We start from the raw sequence: 12,389 nt of genomic DNA on the forward strand, positions 1-12,389 counted from the left end.
CTGCTAGGCTTTGAAATTTGGTTGAATCAGCTTTTTTCGCTATACGTAATTTTTCCAAAATGGGCCATTTTCGCTTCGATAATACCCTAGATTCTAATAAAAACAAGGCTTAGGTTCGAGTTGTGTGAAAAACTTCAGATAAACCTCTTTAATAATAAATAATCAAATCGGATGCCTCTTGGGCGGAAGGATGTGCTGCTAGGCTTTGAAATTTGGCTAAATCAGCTTTTTTGACTATAAGTAATTTTTCCAAATAAGGCCATTTTCGCTTCGATAATACCCTAGATTCTAATAAAAACAAGGCTTAGGTTCGAGTTGTGTGAAAAACCTCAGATAAACCTCTTTAATAATAAATAATCAAATCGGATGCCTCTTGGGCGGAAGGGTGTGCTGCTAGGCTTTGAAATTTGGTTAAATCAGATTTTTTCGCTATACGTAATTTTTCCAAAATGGGCCATTTTCGCTTCGATAATACCCTAGATTCTAATAAAAACAAGGCTTAGGTTCGAGTTGTGTGAAAAACTTCAGATAAACCTCTTTAATAATAAATAATCAAATCGGATGCCTCTTGGGCGGAAGGGTGTGCTGCTTGGCTTTGAAATTTGGCTAAATCAGCTTTTTTCGCTATAAGTAATTTTTCCAAATAAGGCCATTTTCGCTTCGATAATACCCTAAATTCTAATAAAAACAAGGCTTAGGTTCAAGATGTGTGAAAAACTTCAGATAAACATCTTTAATAATAAATAATCAAATCGGATGCCTCTTGGGCGGAAGGGCGTGCTGCTAGGCTTTGAAATTTGGCTAAATCAGCTTTTTTCGCTATACGCAATTTTTCAAAAATAGGCCATTTTCGCTTCGATAATACCCTAGATTCTAATAAAAACAAGACTTAGGTTCGAGTTGTGTGAATAACTTCAGATAAACCTCTTTAATAATAAATAATCAAATCGGATGCCTCTTGGGCGGAAGGATGTGCTGCTAGGCTTTGAAATTTGACTAAATCAGCTTTTTTAGCTATAGGTAATTTTCCGAATAAGGACGTTTTTTAGCAATGAGAATACCCTAGGTTTAAAAATTTGGAAGGCTTATGTTCTCCTATGGGGGTACGCTGACTCCCCATTTTTTAAACTCGTCATCCATCTCCTTAGTTTTGTTTACTGTACAACTTGACTTGATTTAGGAATTGCTCATCTGCTATTTCGAAGGAAGTTAAATAAAATTCGTGTCATTTTTATTGTTTTTTCATTGTTTATCATGTAATTTATTGGTATTTTTTGCTTTGTAGATGTTAATTTATCGTAAATGATTAGTATCTTCCCATTGATCGTATTCTAAATTCGTTTTTCTACATTTTTTCGGATGTAGATTATGACACTCCTTCATTTCTGCTGCCAATATTCACCTTTCCGCTTCGCCGCACACAAAGGTCAAATTGCTACTAGCTTCACAGTGGTAGAAAGCTGGCAGTCACTAACGTCACTTATATGTTAGTCAGTTTATTTCGATAGGTACCGGTACCGGTTTACAGCCTGACAGCGCTGCTATTTCTGGTTTTGCGGTAGCATGCCGGTACGTTTGTGACAGATTGGTATCAAGGGGGTATGATTTTTTAAACTTACCATACTCGGAAAGTTGAAAAGGATATGGTATACCGGTATTCTTGAGCTACAAATAAGTTCGTAGGCTACCGGTACCGGTACCGGTACCATACCGTACTGCCGTAACACACTGGCACAATACACCAGTAGGGTGACATTGTAACAACCATACGGTACCGTACATGTCACAGGTGTAACGCAGATTTGGCATTTTCAGTATTTTCGATGGTACCTGTAATCAATGTTGCAGTAAAATTCTGAACGAAAATAAAAAGTTACCGTAGTGAGTATGAAAACCTTTTGAAACTGAGTTTATAAAACCATAAGATACGGTAGATAAGACTGTAAGATAAGTTTATTTCGACTCCCAAGACTCCATAATCAGCATAAAAGGTGATATATAATGATTGATAAAAACATAAACAAAAACTGATTATGAAATAAGGAGAGCAAACAAAACCTTGGATAAGGTTTAAAACATACCGTACAGAAATAAGATGGAAGATTTTGCCAAAAAGAAGTGGTACCGGTACGTGTTCACTCACCTACTGACATAAAATTATTAAATTAATTCACACACACAACCATAGAGCTTTAATAAAGTTAGAAAAAGCAGCTTTGGTTAAATTTTATAGTAAACAAACAAAAAAATAAATGAACAAGTAAAAAACAAATTAGAATAAAAATACGAATTGTAATTAGAAGTAAGAATTGCTTGCCACACCATTGTCATAATTTTATAAAAATTCCGAAATGAAGTACAGATTTATGTAAACAAGAGTGAACAGTATTTAATATGAAGACAAAGAGAAAAAAAGATTTCGCCAAGCTGATTATAGGCCTACTTGGAGTCAAATGCCAAATTTCCCAATCAAAGTTGCCATCATTCAATTTAATTACCGGTATGTCTCTAAACTTATCGAACTTCTTTTCCTCCGCTGTAGATTGCTTTACCATGTGTAAATTGCAAGAGTCTTTCGAACGTTTAGTAATGCTATATTAACATTTCACTGTATTACTAACTGAATAATATCTGTGCAGTGTTCATTTTTAACACTGTAATATCCAATATTCGTATTACTCTTTTTTCCTTCTAATATATGCAGTTTATCTCAGACATTATTGTATACCCTGAAGCTGTTGGAAGCATTCTGTTGCCTGCTTGTGTAATCTTGCATAATACGTCAAGCACAGAAAGATTTTATGGAAATAAGATCATGCTTACTGCCAACTTCACTCCACTTGTTCATAAAATCTTCACCTTGGGTGCGATTCACACATTGGTTTAGACCATTTTGGGGTCGAAAGCTAGGCATTTTCATTATTGGAGTTGCCGTTTTCTCAATAATTTTGTTCACAAAGCACTTCTGGATTCAAATTCCTGAATCATCCACATTTTCAAGTCAAGATAGTGTTGTACAACTGCATAGAAAATCTGCTTATGAGAATTATCGGACACTAAATGATCCACTTTCAACAGATTATGGTGATCCGGTGTTGGTTGATGTACTACCTCCCCAATCGATCCGAACTACAGCTCAAGCATATAATAAAATAAATGACAACCAACTTGATTTTTCTTATGGAGTTATGATAGACTGTGGTAGTAGTGGATCACGAGTGTTTGTATATTATTGGCCCAAGCATTCTGGACATCCTTCCGAGCTCCTACAAATACGACAACTCGTTGATGATGGTGTACCTGTTGTTAAAAAAATAACTCCAGGTATAGCAACAGAGGTCAATAATCCTCATGCTATTAGTGCTTATATGAGACCACTCTTATATTATGCGTCAATGCATATACCAGAAGAAAAACACAGAGAGACTCCATTGTATGTCATGTGCACTGCTGGCATGAGAATGCTTCCGAAAAGATTGCAAAATTCTGTTCTAGATCAAGTTCAAAAGGCAGTTCATAAGTTTTCTAATTTTCAATTTTATCCGTCACATGCTGAGGTTATCAGTGGAATGACTGAAGGCTTATACTTTTGGATGGGATTGAACTATGCATTGGGTAATTTACATCAACCTAACCATGCTGTATCTGATAATTTGATTGAAATGACCGCACACAAACAAACGCAGCGTTTGCCAACTGTGGGAGTTATAGACATGGGTGGTGCATCTATGCAAATTGCGTTTGAAGTGAATAGAGATGACAGAAAGGATTACTCCAAACAAATTATGGAAATTAATCTGGGCTGTAATGAGCACAAATCGGAACATGAGTACACAGTTTTTATTGATACTTTTTTACACAAAGGAGGGAATGCAGTGAGAAGTATATATGAAAGAGATATTGTGTTAGACTTTTATTCAGAAAATAACTCAACATCGACTGGTATTATTAAAGACCCATGCTTGCCTGTTGGATTTGTTCAAGATGTAACATATTCTGTAACAAAAGACAATAAAATATCATTGACTTTGAATGGGACAGGAAATTATTTTGCATGTAAAAAGAAGTTAATAACATATTTAGATAAATCTGACTGCAATGATAATTCACCTACTTGCATTATTAATGGAAGGCATATGCCACCTATCAACAATACGAATAGCAATTTTTTTGGCTCATCAGAATTTTTCTATTGTATGAATGATGTATTAAGGATTGGTGGTGTCTACGATAAGTCAAAGTATGAGTCAAAAGCAAATGACTATTGTGCTACATCTTGGAAAACAACATGGGAGAAGTATTCAAATGGGTTCTATGAATATGCAGATGCTCATCGTTTGCGTTTTCAGTGTTTTAAGTCAGCATGGGTATCCATAGTTCTTCATGAGGGCCTTAATTTTCCTTCAAATTATAATCATCTCACATCTGTTAAATTTATAAACAAGAGTGAGATTCAATGGACTTTAGGTGCAATTTTATACAAAACCAGATTCTTGCCATTACGCGAAATCCAGTTGCAGTCACTACAAGCAAGAAATGAGGAAAGAAAGCAAGGTTTATTTGAATCATTTTCTTATCCTTTTATGTTGATGGCACATTCCCCTATTTTTTTGTTTGTTTGTATTGCAATAGCTGCTTTTTGTTTGATAATTTCAGGTATTCGATTTTGTTTAAACTCAAATCGTAGTAAGGTTGCTAGTTTAAGAAGAGTTGGATCATCTGTTGCTTATTTTGTTCATGAAGAAGCCTAATCCTATTGCTGGGCAACCATTGTATACACAAGGTTAATATGTGTGAAGTGGTATTCCCTTTTTTGATAGGATTATTATACCGCATGTTGGCCAGAAAAAAGCCCCCAAAAAAAGAGTGATAATTAAATAAGCTAATCTCCGTGCTTTGGTATTATACGTTTGATAAATGCACCCGTTGTAATCTATCCTTTAGTTGTCTCTGCACTGTGATATTAGAGTATAGTGTAATTTTGCCTCACTGCACTTAAACGTTATTATCAATTATGCTTAAATTCGTTTTTATTTATTGCTTCACCTAATTATATAGTCATAATCGTTCAACTGGTATGCAAGGTATTTATTTAAAAGTGTCAAGTGTGTGATGTATTTGTTGGTAGGAAATAAGCCCATTTTTAAGCAAGTTGTATTTGAAATTCTCATGCTGGCTGTGGTTTTCCTTATGATAAAAAGCTTTTTCATCAGCTCTCCTCTCCCTGGGATAAATAGGTAAATCTTATCCTCAACTGAGGTAACACAGCATCGTAAATTAGTCTTGTTCTGTTGCTGCTTTTAACCAACAGACAGTTCATTGTCAACTTGAGAGGGGACATACGTAGGGTTACCGTATTTTTGTGACTTCAAATCGGGACGCCTCGAAAAACAACGACCCATTAGCTGTGATTTTGTAACTTCACATTTTCCGATTTTACTACATAGGCCTACATTTAAAGCTGTCTTTATTGACCGTATTGTTATCGAAATTTCACGCGCATATTCTCTGTCCAAATATCGGGTTCAGTTCGAAAAATAGGAAGTAATTGACGTTAACGATACCGGTACAAATAATTCGAATTCAGACTAATTAGTATTGGTTTTACATGCGATACGTCTGCCATCAATGGGAATCAGCGGGAAACGAACGCATTCACCTTCAGTAAATAGGCTAGCGCTGCGCTACACAGAAACAACAGTAACGAGAACATGTTTGTGTATTATGCTGAAAAAGCGAGACTTTTGGCTGACTTATCGGGACGGCGGGACAAAACGCCGAAAAGCGGGACTGTCCCGCCTAAAGCGTCCTATGGTAAGCCTAGACATACACCAAGAATTCTGTCTTATCAAAAAACGCATCACATGCTAGTTTTAATTCAGAATGAGTTTCACGCGAAAATACCGATACAGAAAGCCATTAAGTCTTTTTTTAAATTTGTTTCACAAAAAATGTATTTTTTTAAATTTGTTTCACAAAAAATGTATTTTTTAAATTTGTTTCACAAAAAATGAACTTTATCAGCTCTCCTCTCCCTGGGATAAATAGGTAAATCTTATCCTCAACTGAGGTAACACAGCATCGTAAATTAGTCTTGAGTCCCTTCCCCATAATGCGATCATTTTCACCAAAAAGCTTCTAATATGCTTTGTAATCACAGCAAACACTTCATTTTTACATCAACATACTCTACAAATCCATCTCAACCACCTCCTATAAGATCATGCCGGTACCATGACCGGAAAACCGTTTATACTGCCTCTACTTTCACCTTGTCAGTGGGGCAATTACGATCAAAAACGTATATTTGCGATCACCAAAAATCTCGCCAATCGGAGCGCCGACGTTTCTGTTTTAGACCCTACATAGGTATGGAAAATGTTTGCGAAAGCAGCTTTTGGGTGTGCTGACGCGCCTACTGTCATCCGACAAGCTTATTACAAACGTTTTTTTTTTTCAACCGAATCTCACCCACCCTACCCGATTACTGTATTTGATTCTACACGGGACAAATAGAATTGAATAGCATATCGACTCAACCTTGGTCCATTCGATAAACCGATAATAATTCCCCCTACTTTTTCATTAGTGATTACAATAAGTACTTAGGACGATGGTTTGTATTCAATCAACATATGTATACATTTGCAGTATGGCGAACAGATTCCCGTGCGTGACTGGAAAAACAGCCTTATCTTGTCATATGATTAATTACGCACATCTCTTCACCCCATCACGACGATGTGTACAAAAATCCTAATCTTTCGGTAGAAGGCCGGTATGTTTACATTGCAGAGAACTATATTATCAAATTTATTTCTGCTTCTAAAATTATCGCTTTACAAATGCCAAGAAGTAGGTTTTTTATACAATTCAATGTGATCAAAGCCACAAAGATATACTATTTTTGGCTCCGCCGGAAACGCATTGCGGTTCAATATAATGAGAGGCAAAACCTATATTTTCGATGACTCCCAATGTTCTCTGCCCTCTGCAAGTATGTCAACTCCTAAACTGATAAATTTAAATAATTACAAATGGTGCTCGTAAAAAAATTTTTGTTAACAATAATGAAATTTGACATTGGCGCTGATACATTAAGAATCACGAGGGCGGTCAAAAACATTTAAATCAACAAGAAACATTCAGAGCAGAAATGGTTGGTGTAACCTACGGCAAATACAGGGTAGGTAAATATAATTTATTACGTCATTGATCCCTCAGTTATTGTTTATAAATTGATTGTGGGGAAAGATGTTATCTAATTTCGGAAATCTACATATCATGCAATATTTTTAAAACGAATATTGTGAAGAATAAGGGTCTCGATCATTCATTTATACTTGATCGCAAATATGACCAAAGTGGAAATCGCGAGCGCCCTTTTTCACACGTGGAATTATCTGCGATGCAATAAAGATGGAGACTCATTACGAAGGAGAGGAGAGAATATAAGTTGTTCCCACTCCAATTTTCACGGCTCTATCTTTATTTTAACCCCCCCATATGCTTGCGTTCTTCCTGAAACAGAAAAAGAGGTTTCGTGCTCTAAAATTGGTCATTTTCGACCACTAGTGGCGTTTTGACCCAGAAAAATCTCATTTTTGGACGAAATTTGACGAGAAGCGAGCTGTGGGTAGGCGAGTAGGTATGGATTATGTATACCGAGCGGGAATCTATCACTGTTTCTATGTTGGCAAAAATAGGGTGCTGAAAGGTAGTGATCGTAAATGTGACGTGAACGCATATCGGGGAGGGGACTCTACTGTTGCTGCTTTTAACAAACAGACAGTTCATTGTCAACTTGAGAGGGGACATACACCAAGAATTCTGTCTTATCAAAAAACGCATCACATACTAGTTTTTCACTCGAAAATACTGATACAGATAGCCATTAAGTCTTTTTTAAAATTTGTTTCACAGAAAATGAACTTATGGTATTGTAAGTTCGGTAAGGAGAAAACTAGCGGACCAAAAATGTCCAAAATCATGCTCCAGCATACTTCTCATATTACCTATTAATCAACCCACCGCCAAAAAACTGGCCAGCTTGCGGATATCGGTAAGTATCGCCGCTGTGGATCAATTTAAGAGTATTTGGAATAATTATCAACACTGACCACGTCGGACTCCCTTGATCTTTTAACTAGCGAGAGAGCAATGCTCAAATATATGGGCACGAAAACCAAGGCAGTAGGCCTACCTTACCTTTCGTGATTTAACAGCTAAGATTTACATATTTATCCAGGGGGAGAGAAGAGCCGATGAGACGGCTTAATCATATGACGAACCACGGCCTCTCGTCCGTTTACCAGTCCAGGTCGGGTATGGGATTAGTTACTAGTTAGCCAGTTATTGGACACGTAGTGGACATAACGATCGTTTCAAAAATTTGTTGTTATTGGACACGTAGTGGACATAGCGATCGTTTCAATATTATGTTGTTGTTGTTCTTAGTGTCCTTGTTCTTTGACACGTTTTGAAGAAATCGCTTTTCTCTTCGAATACTGGACCAATTGCTTTGAAATTTTCAGTGGTTGAAGATAAAATTTTTCCCCAGAAGGCTATTACTTTTATTCATTTTAATTATTTCTGTTAGCTCTGTGAGATTTGTTTTTGTTTGCTATGACGTCATAAACGTTCTGCGGACATCGGACGCCATTTTGTGCTTACTGTACTGCTTCGCTTGGTGTGAATATATTTGTAGACTGTGATCTGACGTTACGGTAAACCGTACTGTACTGCGAACAGACGTGTCCATATATTTGGGCGTAGCTCTCTTGTTGTTATTATTGGACACGTAGTGGACATAACGATCGTTTCAATATTATGTTGTTGTTGTTGTTGTTCTTGTTCTTTGACACGTTTTTAAAAAGTCGCTTTTCTCTTCGAATACTGGACCAATTGCTTTGAAATTTTCAGTGGTTAAAGATTAATTTTTTCGCTAGAAGGCTATTACTTTTGTTTATTCTTAAATTTTATATGAATCCTATGAGATATGATATTTCATACAAAATTTCGCGGTATTTATTACTCATGGGAACACTGTTTTACACTTATTTCAAGCGGTTTCGCGATCGATTGTCTTGCTCAGTACTACAGCTACTGTAGGTCGGTACTGGTAAGTTGCCATACCGGTACTGTAACGCAGTGAAATTGACTTATTCCTTCCGCGGTATTACTAATGCTGCAATGCAAGTTTTATAGCCTATCGTATGCGGAACGGAATATCAGACCTACAGGTTCGGTACCGGTACTGGTAGCTCAGTACGTAAGTACGATACTGGTACTGGTGCCGGTACCGGTGTCTTACCACAATGAAATTACCGTAACTTATTCTTTCACGGTCCTACCAGTGCAGTAATGCAAGCGTTGTAGCACTTGTAGCCTACTATATTTGTTTATTTTGATGAGAGTCTACTGGAAACAACATAAAATTTGAAAGGGAAGAATTGTTCTGTGATCAATTATCTGTCCTAAAGTGTAAACAACATAAAATTTGCAAGGGAACAACTGTTCTGTGATCAATTACCGTATATGGCCTACAGTGTACAGGTAAGATGCTGGCTGACTGCTAACCGGTACTGGTAGCTCAGTACGTAAGTACGATACTGGTACTGGTGCCGGTACCGGTGTCTTACCACAATGAAATTACCGTAACTTATTCTTTCACGGTCCTACCAGTGCAGTAATGCAAGCGTTGTAGCACTTGTAGCCTACTATATTTGTTTATTTTGATGAGAGTCTACTGGAAACAACATAAAATTTGAAAGGGAAGAATTGTTCTGTGATCAATTATCTGTCCTAAAGTGTAAACAACATAAAATTTGCAAGGGAACAACTGTTCTGTGATCAATTACCGTATATGGCCTACAGTGTACAGGTAAGATGCTGCCTGACTGCTAACTCAGTACCGCTTGACACGTTTTTAAAAAGTCGCTTTTCTCTTCGAATACTGGACCAATTGCTTTGAAATTTTTAGTGGTTAAAGATAAAAATTTTCTCCAGAAGGCTATTACTTTTTCGCTATGACGTCATCAAAATTATGTGACTCTACGTGTCCATATATTTGAGCATAGCTCTCTTGTTATTTGTCTCCATCATTTTTTTTTTTAAATCGCTTTTCTCTTTGACTACTGGATCAATTGCTTTGAAATTTTCAGTGAGTAAAGATTGATTTTGTTTGTCAGAAGGCTATCATTTTTATAAATTTCTAAATCAAAAGCTTTAGTGGCATCCAAAAAAGCTATGAAAACTGGTGATGATTTTTTAGAATAATAAGTAGCTAGCTGCTTTATTGTAAAAATGCACATGTCAGTCCCGTGACCAGGCTTGAAACCAAACTGGTTGTGAGATGTAGTTAAGTAAGACCCAATGTTATTTAAAATGTGTTTTTCAAAAATCTTAGATAAGACAGAGGCCACTGCAAAAGGCCTGTAGTTACTTGCACTACAAATGTCACCATTTTTGTTCCTAATTATAGGCTGAATAGAACTTGAAAGGGAGGATGCTGGAATATAACTATGGTTCATACATGTGTTAATATACAAACATAAAAGCACTGATAGAATTGGATGAGAATATGCCAAATGTTCCTTGATTATCCCATCAGGACCAGGTGAACAACCAGATTTAAGTGAAGAAACAATACTTGCAAGTGCATCGACAGTGAGCAAGTAATTACTGAAACAGTTATCAACATCAGAATTCAAAAATCCTAACACAAAATTGTTATCATTTTCTTTGGTAACACTATTAAAAATTTCCTCAAAATGATTTTTCCACATATTAGTAATTTCATTCTGCCCAGTGGCACCCCCAACACTAGCTGAAAAGTGGGCCGTTATTGTCCTCTGAAATGATCCGCTTAGCGCGAGACCAAAATTGTTTGGGATGGTTACACAATAATGATTTGGCAATAGCATCACATTGATTCCTTGTTCGCTCTCTTTTACAAGCTCGAAACAATCGTTTGAAATGCAATTTTGTTCTAACATATGCATCAAAGATACAGCCATGGCGAGGATTGTTATGATAAACCCACTCAAGATATGCTTGTCGAGCAGCAACATAAGAGTCTCAGACCTCACTGTTCCATCCAGGAATAGGCTTAATGTGCTTATGTAACGATCTAACATGCACCATGTGAGACTGTGAACTAATAAGGGCAGAACAAATATCATGGTTAAATTGATGAATGCTTTCACGGTGAGACTGGCAATTGATATTATGACATCGAATAGCCCCAAAAGGAATTTTTATAGAACATAGGTTTTTAAAAGTTGAGTCAGAATATTGGTTCAGCTGCGATGATGAAGCTGAGCTCCAGGAAACAAATTGCTTAACTGCATGATCATTTTTTGTATCATACATGATAGGAATATGTGAAACATTGATGGACACAGATAAAGGTCTGTGATCTGAAATTATAATGTCTTGAATAACATCTATAGATTCAATAGAATTATGCATATTCACACTTGTAATACAATGGTCTAACCAATTAGTTGTTGCATGTGCATCACTAATGTATGTAAAGGAATCAGGCTGTAGAAGTTCCATATCAGATAAAATGAGACCATTTTCTGAACAAAAATCTTTCAATAAATGACCAAAAGTATTTGAGTTGCTGGCATTAAAATCACCAATGATAACAATATTAGATATAGAAGAGTTTTCAATGATAGATTGCATTTTACAAAGTAAGGAGACAAACAAGTCTTCGTTTTCACTGCTGCAACATGGCAGATAAACATTTAGAAATAAAATAGAGATTTCCTTATTTTGAAAATAAATTCCCATCAGTCGATCATCTTTTATGGAATCAATTACAGAAAGAATGGATGCAGTGATTCATGCCATAAACAAGCCAAACCTCCAAATGGACGACCTTGAGATTGGACTGTCATTGGCATAATCTATGGGGGAAATAGCTGCACTACAGAAATTTTTGTGTACCAAATTGAGTTTATGAAGATTTTGTTTTGAAAGCCAGTGTTCTTGCAGAAATATCATCTGGAAGTTCTGCTTACATAATTATATCCTTCACTTCTTTGAGAGAATTTGTGATACCTCTGCAATTGAGAGACAGAATATTCAACTTGCTATTATTAATTTCAGGTGTCGCCATTTTTAGGTTTCTTTGGGTTGAAATATCTCTTCACAATAATTCCGGAAGGCCAGCTATCTTTGTTAAGAGCATCCTTAAACGCGGTGCTAAAAAGGGTTACTTTGAATGATGAGTATGCTCAACAGGAGGAAATTTTGCTGATGCAGTTAAGAAGGTGGGGCACTTGTCAGTTGGTGTTTCATGCAGCACTTTCAAGATATCTCGAAGGTTCGATACGGTTTTGTTCGGGCCAGTTCTATTAATTTTGCGACCAGATGGC

At 36.4% G+C, this 12,389-nt stretch overlaps 1 protein-coding gene across 1 annotated transcript; it reads left to right on the forward strand.

Annotated features, from left to right (window-relative positions):
- Positions 1-1,892: 1,892 nt before the first annotated feature.
- Positions 1,893-5,076, forward strand: LOC120344495 (ectonucleoside triphosphate diphosphohydrolase 7-like). The gene has a single exon (XM_039413739.2). It carries the CDS (start codon positions 2,802-2,804, stop codon positions 4,749-4,751), a length of 1,950 nt encoding a protein of 649 aa, XP_039269673.1. The 5' UTR covers positions 1,893-2,801; the 3' UTR covers positions 4,752-5,076.
- Positions 5,077-12,389: the final 7,313 nt, after the last annotated feature.

Source organism: Styela clava, chromosome 5, assembly GCF_964204865.1.
Source record: "Styela clava chromosome 5, kaStyClav1.hap1.2, whole genome shotgun sequence".
In the NCBI taxonomy this organism is placed as follows: domain Eukaryota; kingdom Metazoa; phylum Chordata; class Ascidiacea; order Stolidobranchia; family Styelidae; genus Styela; species Styela clava.

Excerpts from the sequence above, each read along its gene's own strand:
- LOC120344495 (XM_039413739.2), top strand. The coding sequence starts at position 2,802 with ATGGAAATAAGATCATGCTTACTGCCAACTTCACTCCACTTGTTCATA.